The sequence below is a fragment of the Didymosphaeria variabile genome (assembly GCF_027946475.1).
Source record: "Didymosphaeria variabile strain IMI 356815 chromosome Unknown scaffold_2, whole genome shotgun sequence".
Classification (NCBI taxonomy): Eukaryota; Fungi; Ascomycota; class Dothideomycetes; order Pleosporales; family Didymosphaeriaceae; genus Didymosphaeria; species Didymosphaeria variabile.
This window is the reverse complement of record NW_026611621.1, coordinates 2447851-2465369: the sequence shown is the minus strand read 5'-3', so window position 1 is coordinate 2465369 and position 17519 is coordinate 2447851. Positions and strand designations below refer to the sequence as shown.

The 17519-nt window shown below is 52.2% G+C and overlaps 7 protein-coding genes across 7 annotated transcripts; 4 read left to right on the top strand and 3 right to left on the bottom strand.

The window, feature by feature from the left end:
* Positions 1–1658: 1658 nt before the first annotated feature.
* Positions 1659–2151, bottom strand: N0V89_002524 (uncharacterized protein; the record flags this gene model as incomplete). Its single annotated transcript, XM_056211333.1, has 2 exons — positions 1659–1933; positions 2145–2151. The coding sequence occupies 2 exons, from the start codon at positions 2149–2151 to the stop codon at positions 1659–1661; spliced, it is 282 nt and encodes a 93-aa protein (XP_056074806.1).
* Positions 2152–2735: 584 nt separating this feature from the next.
* On the top strand, positions 2736–5789 carry N0V89_002523 (uncharacterized protein; the record flags this gene model as incomplete). Its single annotated transcript, XM_056211332.1, has 5 exons — positions 2736–3095; positions 3144–3248; positions 3301–3692; positions 3742–4457; positions 5554–5789. 5 exons carry the CDS (start codon positions 2736–2738, stop codon positions 5787–5789), a joined length of 1809 nt encoding a protein of 602 aa, XP_056074805.1.
* A 1003-nt stretch (positions 5790–6792) lies between these two features.
* N0V89_002522 (uncharacterized protein) lies at positions 6793–7684 on the top strand (the record flags this gene model as incomplete). Its single annotated transcript, XM_056211331.1, has 4 exons — positions 6793–6832; positions 6887–6952; positions 7006–7305; positions 7356–7684. 4 exons carry the CDS (start codon positions 6793–6795, stop codon positions 7682–7684), a joined length of 735 nt encoding a protein of 244 aa, XP_056074804.1.
* A 1295-nt stretch (positions 7685–8979) lies between these two features.
* N0V89_002521 (uncharacterized protein) lies at positions 8980–10179 on the bottom strand (the record flags this gene model as incomplete). Its single annotated transcript, XM_056211330.1, has 2 exons — positions 8980–10004; positions 10155–10179. The coding sequence occupies 2 exons, from the start codon at positions 10177–10179 to the stop codon at positions 8980–8982; spliced, it is 1050 nt and encodes a 349-aa protein (XP_056074803.1).
* A 1390-nt stretch (positions 10180–11569) lies between these two features.
* N0V89_002520 (uncharacterized protein) lies at positions 11570–12557 on the top strand (the record flags this gene model as incomplete). The annotated part of the gene is made up of 3 exons (XM_056211329.1): positions 11570–11650; positions 11717–11920; positions 11979–12557. 3 exons carry the CDS (start codon positions 11570–11572, stop codon positions 12555–12557), a joined length of 864 nt encoding a protein of 287 aa, XP_056074802.1.
* Positions 12558–12789: 232 nt separating this feature from the next.
* Positions 12790–15146, bottom strand: N0V89_002519 (uncharacterized protein; the record flags this gene model as incomplete). The annotated part of the gene is made up of 4 exons (XM_056211328.1): positions 12790–12960; positions 14080–14445; positions 14495–14946; positions 15140–15146. The coding sequence occupies 4 exons, from the start codon at positions 15144–15146 to the stop codon at positions 12790–12792; spliced, it is 996 nt and encodes a 331-aa protein (XP_056074801.1).
* A 1693-nt stretch (positions 15147–16839) lies between these two features.
* N0V89_002518 (uncharacterized protein) lies at positions 16840–17493 on the top strand (the record flags this gene model as incomplete). Its single annotated transcript, XM_056211327.1, has 1 exon — positions 16840–17493. One exon carries the CDS (start codon positions 16840–16842, stop codon positions 17491–17493), a length of 654 nt encoding a protein of 217 aa, XP_056074800.1.
* Positions 17494–17519: the final 26 nt, after the last annotated feature.

Here is a 17519-nt window from a genome sequence, read left to right as displayed (position 1 = left end):
TCTCACTGTGCAGGCTACCATAAGTATCGTACCCCGAACAACGCATTTCACCTAGGAAACTGTGCAAGGCACTCCGCTTCGTCAACCATGCCCCTTCAACCATGACTCCCGTCGCGTGCAAGATCCCGGAGAAGCAAGGCCAAGCCTGTCTGACCGGAGACCTAATCTGCGACCGAATCGCAGTGCAAAACGTGCCTTGGTGCCGAGAACAACATGTCAGCCACGCATCAGCCACGCAATCAGGAGCCACCGCTTTACCCGTTCGGGTACTCGGTCGGGACAATCGGATGCATTCTGGTCACGAGGTCTTCCCTCCACGCATTAGTGCGGCTGTCGGTGCAGCCTTGTGTCGCTGAGAGGCGTGCACAGACCAACAGATTTACGGGGTGTAACTGGGAAACTTGCGAGATTCGCGGAGACGTACCTCGTGGAGCCGTGTGTGCCGATTTCGTGCCCATGTAAGTGCGGATTGAGGGCCGCTGACATGTTTTTGGGCGAACCATGATCCACTTGGGACGGGTATGCGGCCATGCCCTCGCCGCGACAGCTTGACTACGTTGGACGCTGAGGATATATAAGACAGGGCATCTCGCGGGACGAATGGGGTTTGAATCATGTGAATCTCATATTTGATCTTGAATACAACATCTGACTGCTCAACCATTGCACAAACACATCATCAGGTCCTACCAACACAACACCTTCACATACTTCGTGAAGACACCAACCAGGCTTCAACTTACCTGTCGACATTGCGACCTTGTCATCCAGGTCGCACCCAGCGTTTCACTTCTAATCCAACCCCGATGAAAGACCACTACAACGACACTGTCGACCCTCGCGATCTAACCGAAAGACTCAATTGCATCCAAAAGTGGCACTCCACCCCCACCAATGGAGACCGTAAAATCTCCCTTTCCTTCACCATCTGCTATCCTACTGACACGTTGTCCAGACGTCTCCCGACTCCCCCGACTCTCCCGAGCAAGAACCTCCTCCGATACTACTTCCAGCGTCTCGCGCCTGCCCATTTCCCGCAAGACCGCAACCAAGTCCACCACCTCGTCATCCGAAACGCAAATCTCGCACCTCTCCTCATTTAACATACGCAGCGGGTCTTCATTATGTGAGTGTAAAGTCAGCGCTGAGGTTGGACGGGGAGAGTTTTCGAAGCCGAGAATTGGGCATATGGGGGAACGGAGGAGGGAGAGCAGCGAGAGCGCGAAGAGCGCGAAGAGCGTGCCGGAGTTTCGGTACTACGGGAGGCATGCGAATGCGTGGTTGTTTAATGATTGGAGTTTTAGTGACAGTGTCAGGAAGGGGTGGGGGAAGGTTCGTGGGAAGGGGGACTAGCATATCTCGAAGACGTGAACGGAAGGTCGCACACGCACGTGGGAAGGGAAAGCCACGCGCTTTATTCGATTGCAGTCCGGTCTCAGTGGAGGCGGTGCGATTGCTGGATGAGTCGCGCACTTGGTATCCGTTGCTGTCAGCGTTCTCGATGACTTGGTTTACAGTACCAATAATGGAACGTCAACATCACCGACGTTTAAGACGTGTCACTCCCTCGTGATGCTCGTAATTTCTCGACTGATGCATCAAATCTGTCTTTACTCATAGTACTTGATCCAGACGCCCTTTGCAATCTCAACATCGCTCTACACATTATCGATCCTTGCACTTTCCGTCCCGTCTCCGAGATTCTTGATGATCCTTTGGTTCACCCACTCTCCCGTCTTACCCGGCTTTCCGTCCCCATCTAGCACATGTGTACTAGTCAGACCAGGACGCTGTAGAACGGGCGAGTCGGCAACAGGAACCAAGTCAGTTGGATCCTTGATCCGTCCCATGTACATGACGCCCAAGCGATCGATGTGCGCTTGGTCCCGTGGAGGTGCCACAACCAGGCGGATGCTGGATTCGAGGTAGCCGTCTATGAGAGGATTATTAGCGGAGTTAGGAGTCATGATCTCTGTACAATCAGAAAGTTGATTATCCACGAGCACCCGCTACCCCAGGTGTTGTTTGCATACGTATGGCGCTAAGAATAGGTCCGCCACGTGGAGACAAGCGACTTTCACGTCAGACCTGGCATCCCCGGACGCCGGTAGCGTGACTCAAAAGGTCACGGAAGGCTGCCTTACGGGTCATCCTATGCATTAAAAAGCTTCGAGAAAACGGAACATCAGCCTCCCGCCACGTGCTACAGCACTATACTCCAGACACGTTATAAGGCGTTCGTGGCTTTCGGTGTTCAAGCATCGACCACTTGAAGTCCGAAGCAATCACACAGGGCTCGCTTGTCGATCATCCCAGCCACGGCCCCCAACCTGGACCCCAACCCCCGAAAAGTACGTTTTTTTACGCTCGTGCGAACGACATGCGCCCAGCTGTCGCACAGTGCAGTACAGAGCTGGGTGGAGAACGTCACTGCGGCGCAATTTGTAGCGTGCAAGCAAGCGTGTATCCGGTGCTCTACGCCACTTGCCCACGCGTGTTTCTTGTGGCGATGTTGGAGGGTGCCTCTTATCCCACTGCCCGTTTCAGAACACACATCAGGCCCGAGAGTTCGGAGAGTAGACAGGAGCACGGCCAAAGTCCGATCCCATCACCCATAACATGCACGTTTCTGCAACCCGTCTGCCGGCTCTCGGTCGATTCATGTCCCACTTTACTGCTTGCGCCAATCTGGCTTCCACCGTTTGCGCGACCACGAACACAATCACTGATACAATATGGCGCCCATAGCCGATGCCATCTTTGCCAGAGAAGATCCAGCGAAGCTTGCTGCTGCGCTGGGAATCCCACCTAATGTAGACCCGAGGCCCATACTACTCGCGCTGCCCGGTATGATGGGCGATGCTGTACCAATTGGAGCGGATAGGACAATGACGTTGGATGCGCCGGATCAGAACTGGTTTTTGATTGTATCGATTCTTTGCATTGCATTTGCTGGAATCTTCCTTATGATACGGGTATATACAAAGCTGGCGATAGTAAAATCGTTCGAGCTTGCGGACTGTGAGTGCTTCCTCAAGTCAGTATCGTTGGGGCTGAACACTGACATGCTGATAGACTTCCTGTTTCTGACCTTCGTACGTCGTTAGAAGTGACAGTCCCACCTCACAGCTAACGTGCCATAGCCACTCATCTTAGCAGAAGTGGGGATCGGCTATCAGATGGTGAAGTGGGGTTCTGGCGTACATCAGTGGCAGGTCACGAATGACCAACTGTTTCACCAGCTCTATGTATTGCCCCCATGTGCTTCTTGACAATTGTGCGCCAAGCTGACCCAGATAGTGGGCGAATATAGGACAACTGGTCTACTGTCCACTAAGTTTTTTCGTAAAGATGGCCATCCTGGTCCAGTACCTTCGCCTGTTCGCACCAAGTCGCAGCGTCAACCAGGCCATGTTCTTCGGTGCCTGGGGGACTATCATCTCGTGCACGATTCTCTATACCGTTCTGATATTCTGGACCGCGTTTTATTGCCATCCAAGGAAAGCTATCTGGGACAAGCTCACACCTGATGCGAAGTGCTCCGATGTGAACGACATTACATTGGCACAGGGTGCTTTTAACATGGCATCCGACATCATTATCCTTATACTTCCAACATCTGGATTGTGGAAGCTGAACGTTCCGCTGGGTCGTAAGATTGCAGTTACATTGTTGTTCGCTACGGGTCTGCTGTGAGTACTCCAAAACATTGGGAGTCAACTCTCGCTAATGCATCGTCAGAGCGTGCATTGCATCGGCTATGCGCATTGTATTTACAGTCAAGATCGCCCCTGTGATCACCGAAGCCGACGTCTCACATAATGCCCTTTTTATCGGTCTCTGGACCGAAACTGAATGCACGCTCGGATTTGTGGTCGCATGCGCCCTCTGTCTCCCCAAGCTGATACAGGCTAAAGGCAAGAAGCTCAAGCGCGCCATGTCCAAAGCCTCATCCCCGTTCAACTCTCTACGGAGCGGCCTGAGCAACATGTCCCGAAGCGGCACCTTCAACCTATCTCGAGGCGAGAAATCTCGAAACAACACCTTGAATAATTCACGGAGCGACACTATGCAGATCACTTCCCGCAAGAGCACACAACAGCCCCAAGCACCTAACCAATTCGTCGAAATGAACGAACTCCAACAGAGCCCGCCCTCCATGAGCGAGGAGTTCGAACTCCCTCACGAGCATCGATACACGCACCTCGGCCCACCGTCATCTGGCAGCAGCATGTATTCACAGTCTATGGGGCTCAACTCTACTTCTGAAACTCCCGCTATGAGCAGGGACAACAGCACGAAGACGGTGCCGAAGCCGTTACACGTGCCCAAAGCGTCAAGCAGTGATATACATGATAGTATACGAAGTCCAACCAATAGGATAACAAGAGACTACATGAGCCCCGAGCAGTTGAGAGAGGAGATTCATACGTTGCAAGCGTTCAAATTTGACCCGAGTAAGCAGAGCATGGAGAGTTTAGCGCAACGAAGGAGAAGTATACCCTTTCAGCATTATCACGAGCAATGAAATTCCCATTTATTATGTTCACATGATCTTAACATTCTTTGAACCCGATACTTAAGCACTCAGATGTTCGCTGGATTCCGTATAAACACGCTGACTGGTGGTCGAATATCCATACTCATGGATAAATGTGGGTGTGTACATGATGCGGAACTGGCACCGAGTACTGCTCAGCCTTCGCTCCTTTGGCGCGCCCCGGTTTCTTCGCGAGAAGCTGCAAGCACAGACCGGCCAGGACGTCACTTACCTCCGTACTTGTAGGTGGATTGGTCATATCAAGGACGAAATAAGCGAGGCTTCTCATCATTGTGTGTCCGGCACTACCCTGCGCTTGAGGACGCGTAGTCGTACATGCGAAGGATTGAGACTGGTGTGGATTTGGTGACGTGAAGGTTCTACGCAATACTCCCTCTGAACGCAAATGGAGAAAAGGTTTGTTCCATTCAAAGCCTATAGATGCTGACAATGTTACCAGGAAGTTGCCATGCTGCTTTGTTGTTGCCGACGTTCGAAAAGATGCAGAGCCTGTAGTCGAATTGCTCGCGTATTTGATGCGGAAATCTACGGATCGAGCGCACGCAGCACGAGCACACTTGCGCACCAAGCCTATAAAATCCTGCTTTATGACTGCGTGTCCGAGGCTCTTGGTTCCGTGACTCCAGCCAGGCGCCAAGCGTATGGCCCAAGTGCAGGCATGAATGCAGTAACACGCGGCCACCAAGAGAGACCCGGACTCGTGAGTGTAAACGCCTCATCCTTCCTAATTTGGGACATCCCCTGGTCCTTTTGTACGTACTTTGCTTCCTAATGTGCGAGATCATGAAGCGTCATTGCGTGTTTCGTGGCCAAAAAGCGGTCTGATAGTCCAGAGCCGCAACAGACGAGGTCATGGCGAGCTCTTCCGCACGGTGGATGACAGTATAAGAACTCCTGATGTCTCGCAAGATGGATCGTATCAAGCTCGCACCTGACTATTCCAAATATCACTTGTTCTCGGTTCTCGACGATGCGCTTCACTCTTGTGTCAGTCCTGGCTGCCCTTGCCGCCGTCGAGGCTGCTCCGATCGGCGACGAACCAACTGCTACAATCATGGCCTCTTGGGTCGGTGACGAGTCGATTGCCACAGTCATTGCATCTGGGGTCGAAGCGACGGGCTACTATACGGGATACACCGGATACACTGCGACTGTGGACGCATCAGCAGTAGCAGAGGAGACAGCTCTAGTCAGATACCGTTTTACCCCTGGTGGCAACATTGTGTGAGTTGTGACTCGAAATGAAGTTATGGAGGCGCGAGTTGACGTGTAGCAGCGTGGATCAGGTGTAAGGATGTCAATTGATGCTTGAGGGAAGGGGGAAGCGCTTCGACAACATCTTGGGTAACCATGTGCGCAAGTTTCATTGATCGTAGTGGCATAAAGGTACCGTAATATCGGCGAAGGGTTTCGGTGGAAGTAGAAAACTGGGAGGCCATCTAGGGAACTGACGCGGAGTTGATATCGTGGTCCAACAGTCACTCATTTGGAAATACATTCGTTGGAAGCTTTGTTTCACTCGCGCTCACTATCTCTCGTTTCCGTTGTCAGTCTTACCGTGTCCGCTTCAGACTACACACACTCTTATTCCCAACGAGCTCGCGCATGGCGTGCGTGGATGGCGGAATTGCCTTTGCGGTGACGTGGGTTTGCATCAATGAAGGCTCTATGTGATGCAATACTCGGTGGCAGGTAGCTCAGTGTCAAAAGCTGTGACTGGGATAGAAAGGTCCACGGTAGGAGCTGTTGGCAGGCAGTTTGCAGATTCAGCAGCACATGTGCGCAATAACGAACCCTTGACCGAACCCGCCTATTATTGGCCAGCCTCCGCCCATGCCACGGTCGCTACTTAACGCTTTGGGCAACATGAAGACGCCTCCTCTCGTCAAGTCTACTCATCCCCAACCTGAATGTGACGTTGATTGAAGGCCAGAGTACTTTACTCGAGGCGGGTCACGTGTGCTCTTATTATCCCCCGCAATTCGACGTCATCGGGCCGTGCCAGCCAACACCATGGCCGGATCTCACGATCTGCAGCTCGCCCGCGGCAGGCTTATCCGAAAAGCAAAATAGGATAGCCTCTGCACTCTGCACCCGTGGAAAAATCTTGTTTTGAACGAAGCCTCTCCTCTTGCCTTGCTACACGAATACATAAGATCGTGTACGGCACTATTGGAAAAGAGCGCTAGGACGCGCCATCCGCACACTACAAGTACCTACAAGCACGCGATATGGAGGAGCAAGTCGATCGTCTCGTAAAGAAGGCCTGGGGTGAGTCCTTGCCCCTCCCCACGTTGCATGGCACGACACACTAACACACGAAAGAAACATATCAGAACGTTCCGCCCTCAAAGCGCCTCCTCATCGCCGTATCAGGGATACCGGGCTCAGGTACGCCAGGTGTTCTACTCACCCCTAGGAAAACCTCTTATGCCTCGACGCAGGCAAGACCACTCTCGCAGCCATAGTGTCCAACCGCCTCAACGAGCTGCATGCTCAACACTCCCCTGGCACTTCCAACAGCAACCCGCTTTCAGCCTTCCTCCCTATGGATGGCTACCACCTCTCGAGGCGGCAGCTCGATGCCTTACCTGATCCTGTCTCGGCGCACGCTCGCCGTGGGGCCGAGTTCACGTTCGATGGCGACTCGTTCCTGAAACTTGTCAAGAAGCTGAGGGAGCCTCTGTGTCCCGAGACGCAGACCCTGTTCGCGCCGTCGTTCGACCATGCGATCAAAGATCCGGGCAAGTGTGACTAAAGTGGGTGTATGTCGTTCACTAACCTGTCCTCTTAGTCGCTGATGACATTGCCATTGCACCTTCGATCCACATCATCATTTTCGAAGGCAACTATCTTTCTCTCGACAAGGCGCCCTGGAGCGATGCCGCAGCACTGATGAATGAATTATGGTTTGTAGACGTTGACATGGAAGTCGCTAGGAAGCGTCTGATCCATCGTCACGTCAAAGCAGGCATCGCGGAGGATGCAGGAAGCGCCGCTAGAAGGGCAGACGAGAGTGATCTTGTGAACGGTAAGGAGATCATAGAAAATAGGTTGAAGGTGCACGAAATCGTTATCAGCGAAGATGATGACGGATGGAAGCCGGAGGAACAAGATCGGTGAGAGAAGACATATCGTCCGCATAGTCAAGTCATTAGATAACTGCGGCTTGTTAGTGGAATTCTGGTAGCGAAGGCATTGCAAGGCTGTTCCGGGGACAGTAGAAAAGATTCACTCGGCTGCACACACCGTCCCGTAATACGAGGTTTCTCAACTCCAGCCTTTTTCAAATCCCCAGTCACCTAGAAACCCTACTTGTTGCTTCTGCATGGCGTAGCTTGGCTAAGACTGGGACGCAACCTGGCTCCTTAATGCTGGTCAGCAGAAAGCCATTGTTTGAACGTTCGAAGGATGTATCATAACCTTTTCAAACATAATAAATCTGTAGGGCAATACATCTCCTTGCGGTTCATTTGTATTCCGTCCATTGGTTTCCTGAAGGAAGAATGAATGTTGTGATTTATACATAAGGTGACGATGAGGAGCTGCCCGTGGACGATGGTGGGAGGCAGCCGGGTTGGAAAAGCAGATGCTGGAATAGCCGCATGGCATTGTACATCTTGCGGATCATCGATGGATCTCGTTCGCTATCACTGCCATCCAGATCCGCACCGTCTGCACGTCTCACACCAGGCTCAACCTCAGCGTACGACGAGGCAATTGAACTTTGATCCATTACAAGGTATATATATCCGCTCGCACCTCTCACTCTACTCTCGCGGCAAAGCCCGCTTCGTTCCGAAAACCTAGTAACAAACTCTAAGAAAACCTTCAGTCCAAGTGAATGCCGCACTTTTCTTGTACCACCTACACGCACGTGTGTACACATATATACGTCGCCGCCCTCGCACAAACACGGGGTCTTCCGCTTTCCGTTGCACCCGTCACACGGTACAACACAGTACAGCATACTGCCATCAAACCACCCCTTCAAGAGCCGATACCCGCGCTCGATGCAGGTGAAAAGGAAAAAACAGGGACGATAGGACCAAACTCATCTCGAAGAAGTGCTGCAAAATCGCCGACTAACGCCACCGTGGATATTTAATCGAGATGCTGTTGACAGAAATAGGAAAGACATCAAGAGGTCTTGTGGTCAATCAGTGACCTAAAAGTTCTGTGCGATGCCGCTGTTTCCTTGTTGAGGGAACACGGACGGATTCTCGATCCTCGTGTTCCGCCGCGCAGACACGTCTCTTATGATGGGCTGTTGGTTTCCACCGTACGAATTATCATACGGGCCGGAGGAGGGATAATAGTTACCATTGTTGTCGTAGTACTCCTGCGGATGGTTCATGGGGAGGGGAAAGTCGCCCGAGTTGTCTGATCGGTCGGCGGCAGAATAGGATGAAGAGGCGTTAGACGGACCGCGATGGACACCGTCTTTGTTCTGGCTGGCAGCGGGGAGCGGCACCCAGGGCGCCAATGCCATCTGAGTCCATCGTCTCCCTTCGGCCGTTGACCAGAGGGTCGCCAGAATGGGCGTCAGAATACGCGTTCGTAGGCGATCCGGGGTTGGCGAAGACGTCCCCAGGGTTGCTGTTGCTGTCCGAGTAGGTCATGCCGCTGGTGAGGGTGGTAGAGGCCTTGCGGTTGGAGCTCGTGGTGGTGTTGCCCCATCCTCTGTATCCGCTCTGATCCTCGGCCATCTCCGACTGCATGCCGACTGCAGGAAGAGTGGGGTCCTCGTTGGGGTTGAAGCCATACTCTTCCACCTCTTTCCTGCGCGCCTCCTCTGCACTCTTCTTCGACTTGCGCTTCCGCCAGAACCAGATTCCGGCGAGCAGCAGCAGTGCGACGACAACGACAGGAATGACGACGGCGATGGCCGTCTTCCCGGCGGGGCTTAGCCCGCCAGTTTCATGCTTATTCGATGGGTTTTGGAGTGATGCGGGGTCTGTTGAGACGGTTCCCGAGCTCGTCGGCGATGCAGCATCTGTCGTAGGATCCGGCGTGCTCGACTTGACGATGGTTTGAACGACGGTGATGGGTGTCGGGGTTTCATCGGGTCTCGTCGCGCTGGGAGTGACGACGGAAGTGACAACCTGGGTCGACGTGGGTGTCGGTTTGGCGGTGACAGTGGACGTCGTGTCTTGCGGGTCGGACGAGGGTGCAGCGGACGATGGTTGCGCTGAAGAGGCTGGTGCATCGGTTGAGGACGGCTCTGGTGCCGACGACTGGGTTGCTTCGGTCGACTGAGGTTGTTCGGTCGACGCGGGCGGTTCGCTGGTCGGGAGCGACACAGGCGATGAGGTTGCCGGCTCGCTGGTCGGCGCTGAAGAAGGCTCAGTTACGGAATCGGACGAAAGTGGTGGCTGCGATGAGGGCTGCGAGGGTGCGGCCGAAGGCGACGGGCTCACAGAGGGCTCAGCTGTGGAGGAGGCTGCAGAAGGCGATGTTGGAACAAGGCTCGGTTGCGACTGAGAGGGAGAGGGCTGTGAAGGAGAGGATTGCGCAGCAGAAGGCTCGGGCGAAGCAGTAGAAGGAGAAGGAGAAGAAGAAGGTGTCGGAGAATCAACGAAAGGAGACGTACCGGCCGTGCCGTTGTTGGCAGACATCGCGGTAGGTGGTGAGGAAGAAAGGGTGGGATGCGGTGAGGTGGCCCTGTGCTAGGCAATTGAGGCCTGAGTGGCAGTGGTTGCTGTGTCAGAGAAGCGATACGAGCGGCTTCCTAGTCGTGGAACGTGTCAGGCAGGAGCGATGAGCAACGCTTCTCGGCACACGAGTGGACGGGAGCTCGCGAGTGAGATGGTGTCGCTTGTTGACGAGTGATTTGTGGAGAATGGCGGCGAATCCAGCAGCGCGAACTGGGACGGTCGACAGCGCGCGCAGAGGAGTGGAGAAAGCAGCGAGGAGGAGGCGACGATCGCAGGAGCAGCCTGCCCGTGCTTCGTGTTGACCCTGGCGAGCTTGGAACACGCGGGACCGGGACCCGGCAAACAAGGCCTCACGTCAAGCCTTCAAGGCACGCACCGCAACGGGGGGGCTCGACGGTCAGGATGGCGGAACCACACGATGCATGCGACGAGGGCGACGAGAATGAGGGCGAGGACGAGGACGATTGCAGCGAGGGCAGCGTGGTGGTTTTCCTCTTCACGGGGCAAGGGAAGCGCCGCGCGGGCGACGCCTCCAGGCCAACTCCGCTCCTCGTGTGGGCAGTGCTGACGGCGCCAAAAGACCCATCTCCTCAACTGTTGCCCATCTGCACGGCACCACCGCGTTGCTGAGTCGCATGTTCGCAATTGCATCACGTCGCGCTCCTCCACTTGCAGGGCAACCCACCGGGCCCGGCGTCATACTCCACGTCTCGTCGTCAAACAACATTGTGAACCCTTGCTATTAATACCAGCGTTTCCTCGGCACGTTACACCCCCATCCATGCAACTGCTGTATTGGACTTGCTGCAATCGGCTGTCTGTTGTAGTCATCACCATCAGGGCACATCTAGCTCAGGGGACCCGAGGCTGGCTGAAGAGCGCCACACGGTGAGGTGTTTGGCACTGAATGGTAGCGTACCAAGCAGCACCAACATCGGACGACTATGCCCATCGCCATACACACTTGACGCCGCAAACACGATCGGGTGAGCGTTGGGTCGTGTTGCCGACGGCGGGCGGCTGGCAGCCAAGACGCTTGCATGGCGGCGCGGTTGCCCATGCGAGCATTTGGACGTCTTCCTTCCCGTCGGCTTGGTCTCTTCGTTCCATGTGCTACCGAATTGCGAACTCTTCTCTTTGAATCTGCGAAAAAAGAAGGCTACCCTGTGCTCAGCGGGCACGGAGCTCACCCAGCAAGCCAACCCTCCCAATAGGCTTGGCGCGGCCGCGAGGTTGTCTGTGACATGACCTCATCATTTCGCGCCCATCTCCCATTCATGGGTTACATGCCACTCTCTCAACAGCACATCGCACACAACAGCTGCACCTCAGTGGAGAACTTTGAATCCCAATGGTCCTCATCCCAGGCGTCCTGCCGCCATCGCGCAGCACATGGCAAGCCGCGTGCACACTGTTCCAGTACTTCCCCGTGGTATGTTAGGATTTGAGCATATTGTGCGCAAGACCGTTGCGACAACATGGCTCACTTGCTGTGCAGGTGACATCTCTCCAGTGGGTACTGGACTGGTATCCAATGGGCAAAACGTCGAATAAGTCGCGCCTCAACATCCCCGGCAAATGGGGCTGGGCCATCACCGAGTCTACGGGCTTCGCTACCCTCTTGTACATCATGTACACGCTACCTGAGCAACAAGGCATCAAGACGCTGCCGTGGGGCAATTGGACAATGGCGGGCTGTTTCGTGCGTCCCCCTCGCGCATCCACTTCCCCTGCTGTGCACTAACCAAGATTCGATACAGACAATTCACTACGTCTACCGCGCCGTCCTCTCTCCGCTTGTCCTCAACCCAAGCATGTCCCCTATGCACCCCATCCTCTGCCTCGGCATGGCCGCCTTCCAAATCTTCAATGCCATCTCCATCGGCGGCTGGCTGGCCGGCTACGGGCCTGTCACTCAAACCGACTGGCAAGGTCGCTACTGGTCCATGGAAATTGGGCTTATCATCTGGGCGTGGGGTCTCCTCGGCAATGCCTTCCACGACGACGACCTCCGTGAGATTCGCCGTTCCGCAGACCGCAAGCAGCGCAAGGAAGCTGAGATGACTGGCAAGCCCGTCGAAGGCGTGGAGAAGGTGTATATGATTCCGAAGAATGGTCTGTTTGGCTATGTGCTGTATGCGCATTACTTTTGTGAGTGGGTTGAGTGGGCGGGATTCTGGGCGGTGGGCGGTTGGAGGTGTCACCCCGCGAGGACCTTCTTGGTTAATGAGATTGCGACCATGCTGCCGAGGGCATTGCAGGGGAAGAGGTGGTACGAGGAGAAGTTTGGAAAGGATAAAGTGGGAAATAGGAAGGCGGTTATACCTGGGTTAATATGATTCGCCCGTGTCTACTGGCTATTGAAGACGACTCGCTGCCATTCCGCGTCCCACGTCATGTCCACAACGATGCTGAACATCTAAGAAACAGGAAGTATATGAGTACATCGGAGATTTTGTTGGGCCAACATGTCCAGCAAGCGGAAGCACTTTCGACATATGAAAGTACAATCGTATGCTAATAGTAAAGAAGCGCCCATCCAGATGGCTTGAAGAGCTTATCAAGTTAAGACTAGAACTTGTCGCCGTCATTTTCCCGGACCTTTTTGTCTTCCTCGTGCTGCCAGTCCTTCGTGGTGCTGAGCCAGTCAGCTCGATACGTTCCGGTCTCTGACACGAGATCGAACTCGAAGCCAGCGGCATGGAAGAAGTCACGTAGGTGGAGGGCTCCAGTAACAGAGGCCTACGACGTTAGATCTAGCCTCTACTTGTGGAGGTTGTGTGAACCAAAGTGACGGCGATAAGAGCTTTGCAGGGAGCCACATAATTTATCAGCGTAGTTTGGTAGTACTTTAAATACTTCGTTACCATCACAGAGACTTTGATGACTCTATTCAACCTCCCTGAACGTCTCTAACTCGTCCGCGAGATGTGCTGATACTATTACCAATTGGCGAAATTATATTTCCTTATTATAGCATAGATATCCTTTACTATGCCCTTATTATATAACAGCTCGCTTACTATACTATTCTAGTATAGATCTCTCGTGTAGTTATTATAGATCTACCAATCTATTTACTAAAAGAGTATGGGATCTCTATTTGTACTATGTCTCTATCTTGAAACAGCAAATTGAGCTAGTTTCTATACTATAATAGACATCCTTTGGTCTATAGTGTTTTACTCAGCATCTTCGTCGTTTCGTGTAGTCTTTCCGTGATCTGTACACGACCAAGCTAGCTGCGACTGGAATAATCTACTGCCGAAGCATCTGGCCGCAGCCGCTGTGAAATTTGTCACGCAGGCGACGGACTGTAATGCCTTAGGGCGTAGAAAATAGGAAAATTTGTTGTTTGGTGGATGTAAAATGAAGTGGGATTACTGTCTTCTCTAGGGGACCGATTGCTTGGGGTTAAAGGTGGGCATTCTGTTATACACTCTAGGAAGGAAGTCTATGGCGTATAAGGGATTTTGAACCATAGCATTACTTGTAGATGGCTGCGCCCTGAGGATCTTAGCGCACAATTGCACTATGTTAGCCGCCTAGGACTATTGGTCTTACTTTGCGTCTGAGTTTTGCTTAGTGTTGATCGAAACGAGTAATAAGTAGATGCCAGGGAGATAGCATTGAAGCGCCTGATTCAACCATCCCCCCACATGCAGTTCTAACCAAAAAAAAAAGGTAAACGGTACCGTAAACAGTGAAGCAAGTGTCCTACCAGAAAATAAAAGTAGGCAAATTAATCATGACCTGTAGCCCTCTTGAATTAGCGCATCTATCCTAAGTTGAATGGGACCAGCCTATATGCGCTTATGCTGAACCTAAACATATTCCTCACTAGCATTGTCCACCTAATACATCCAGGCCCATCGGCTTGAGCACTGTCGAGAGATTGATAGGAGGATCAGTAGGATCCTTGCAGTAAATGTTCTTGTCGTTGTGGTACTTGATGTTGAAGACTGCTTTCCCTGCTTGAGTGAATGTTGCGTAGTCTGGGTAGTCCCAATTGCTCTCCTTGTCGTTTGGGTCTGTTTCGTGGCACTGTTCGTTGACAGCAAATTCGATAACGTTGAGGGCATTATTGGAGATCTTAAGTGCGTTTTTCAGACCTGTGGAAAGGTTGTACTTGGTTGCGGTTGCGGAAAGCCACCTGACGTAGTCGATATACACCTGATTGTCGTAGCTGAATCTATCTTGGTGTGGCTTCCCTTTGCTGTCATTGCTCTGCTAAGGGTCAACATGGCACGATGAGTTTTTATGCCACGTCACTTACGTAGCTATTGATGTTGTCAGGATCAATAGCATGACATCTAGCCTCGGCAGCTCTCTTATTCCTAGTCTCTATGATTGTCTTCACGTTGGCACTCTTCAGATCAAGCCACCACTTATCCCACTTATCCATCTTCTTCCTATAATCCGCTGGCTTGAACAACTCCTGGTCTTCACGCCAAGGTTCGTACGTACCAGCGCTAAAGTAGCAGACCACCGTCTTCGTCTTCGCAAGCTCTTTGATCCAGCCCTTTGTCTTCTTCAGCTCTGAGTCATTGTCCTCAAAATCGATATCGAGAACAGCTCCTGTTGCCGCCTTTAACTGCGCCAATGGGATGACCGTGCCGTTGCCATCATTTTCCTTACCTTGGAGGACAATATCCCAGACAGTGCCCGCTGTGAAACGGTCGTCTTTGCGGCGGAAAAGCGATGTTGCGCTAGCCAAGGTGCTGAGCACTAGAAAGGTGAAGTAGCGCATACTGTATAGGGATTGTAGGTAGATAAGATGGATCAAAAATTGAAGGTGTTGAGGCTGTAGGTGGATATTGTAAAATTCGAAGCGAGTGTTGTGATGAGTGTGAGATTGAGGGTACGAAGTTCATTTCTATAAATCCCTCCATCGTGAGCTTCGAAGGCTCATAGGATACACGAGCCATGATCGAATGGAGAATACGCATTGCGTGGGGCGAAGCATAGAAGGATTGAAACAAACATGCGCATAAGTCTTTGACCCTTTTGCGATCCTTCTTTGTAGGATGTAGGCCGAAGCCAATCGCAAAACGTAAGCCCATTATACCCGGTTTAGTAATCTTCGAGAACGTTGTGCCTACGTGCCAGCTCTGCATAACCGGTACTCGACCAAGCTTGCCCTTGATCATCTTGATTGTAGCATAATCGCTTATGGGGCGGTGGCTGAAGGCACGCAGTGGCTCTAGAGCGAGAGGGCTGACCTTTCTATAGCCCGCGTATTATATTATATGCATGGGACCATCGCTAGGCTTTACTGTAGCTGTAAACCTAACTGGTACGTCTACTTCCAGTTCAATGCCTTTGGAATTGGGAAGCAGTATCCATGAGAGTGTTGCAACTATGCGATAACATTATGTATCCATTCTTCCATGCTAATGTTCCGATGTTCAGTGAGCTTGATCTTCGCCGTCGATGAGTGGGCTGATCCTTTCCTCTTGCTTTTGTGTTTTTTGAATCGCGAACTTCATTCCATTGCTATCAATCATTTGCGCTTGTAGAAAATGACAGGGGTGGTTCCGTATTCATTCGCGCGATAGGATTATGAACATTCGTGCTCGTTCGTCAGACATTCCAGGAACTGTGTCCGTGCAACACGAGATTTTGTGACCACTAGTCAATGCTGTCAGCACTTGTACTAATCTTAGAAGATTGGATTCTTCCCGTAGCGCAATGATCTTGTCAAGGCCTAGCTAGTGAAGGCGACAACGTCTTCTTGCGGCTTATGGGTTCATTTTGTTTGACGTGAGGATCGAAGTCTGCGCATCCAACACCATGTGTCAGAGCTTTCGTGTGGACTGACTCCTACTCCAGTCGCCCAGCACCTGTGCTGTCTATTCCGGTCATCCTTCCCAGGTTGCAATGTATCAGTGCCTCCACGCTCACTTGACCACGACCGCCAACTTACAGTCACTGTGTTCCTTATAGTGTGCGCTGCACGGCTACCTAAACGTTCATTAGTAGCGACTCATTTAGCCAAGAAGTATGAAGCAAACAGCCTGGAGATGCTATAGTTCTCTTTAAAGGTCTGACGCCGACCAATGTTCTCTTTCGGCACTTCTTATCTCGTGTTTTTAGGCAACGTTCGTGGGAATAGCTTTGATATGACGTGTTAGTGTTATGATAAGTGGCGATACCTAGGATAGAACCGTGGTCTGTAATGTTGCTACTTAGTAGCACTAAGAGCACAGTCAACCTCTATATCCCCTACTTCACCGCCATTCTCCTATCTTCCACGCCCTTGTCCATATACGAGCCGATCATGCTTGCGCCGCTGATCGGTGACGCCAGGGAGTGACCAGTGTTGATTATGATTTGGCCGTGATGAGCGCGATTGACCAATCTTCAAGAGATGATTAAGGATGGTCGTCAGAGTCCGTTTATACTGCCTAGAATGTCCCTTCAACACCATGAAGAAGCTGTTGGTATTTTCAGTGTATGCTCGAGTCACAAGTGCTATGACGTCATCATGAGAAGCCCACCCAAGGCTACCTACATAGGACAGTAGCACTTGTGCTGTCCGGCTCTGAATAACCACGGATCCAAAAGACACAAGCAACTATTAACTCCAAATTTTATCAAACACACTTTCCACACATTGCAATGGCTTCCACAAATCAGCCATTCCTCGACCGTGTCTTTGCAGCTAAGAGCAAGGATGAGTCGCGCAAACTCTACGACCAGTGGGCGGCGAGCTACGATGCGGACATGCAGACATACAGTTTCACAGCGCATCGTATTGTTGCCGAGATGATCCCGAAATACCTCAAAGTTGCTCCGGCGGACACAAGCATAGTCGATGCAGGCTGCGGTAGCGGTCTTGTTGGGGTCACTCTTCAGGAACTAGGTTTCAAGACAATTGACGGACTAGATTTGAGTGAGGGCATGCTCAAGGTCGCGGACAAAACTGGCGCGTACCGGAAGCTGGAGGTTACAGACCTGACACAAAAGCTCGATATCGAGGATGGTACTTACGATGCACTTACGTGCAGTGGGACGTTCACGCATGGTCACATAGGGCCGGAGCCATTGCCGGAACTCACGCGAATTATAAAATCGGGTGGTATACTCGTTGCTACCGTTCTAGAAATCTTCTGGAAAGAGGGGGGTTTCGAGAAGGTCGTGAAAAGACTGGTGGACAATGGCACGGTCGAGGTATTGGAGAAGGACGTGCACAACTATAGAAAGCTCGGGAATGAGTCAAGTGGCGGCGTAGTGTTGGTGTTGAGGAAGTTACAACATGTTCAGTCTGTTTGATAGACCAGGTCAGACAAGGAGAAAAT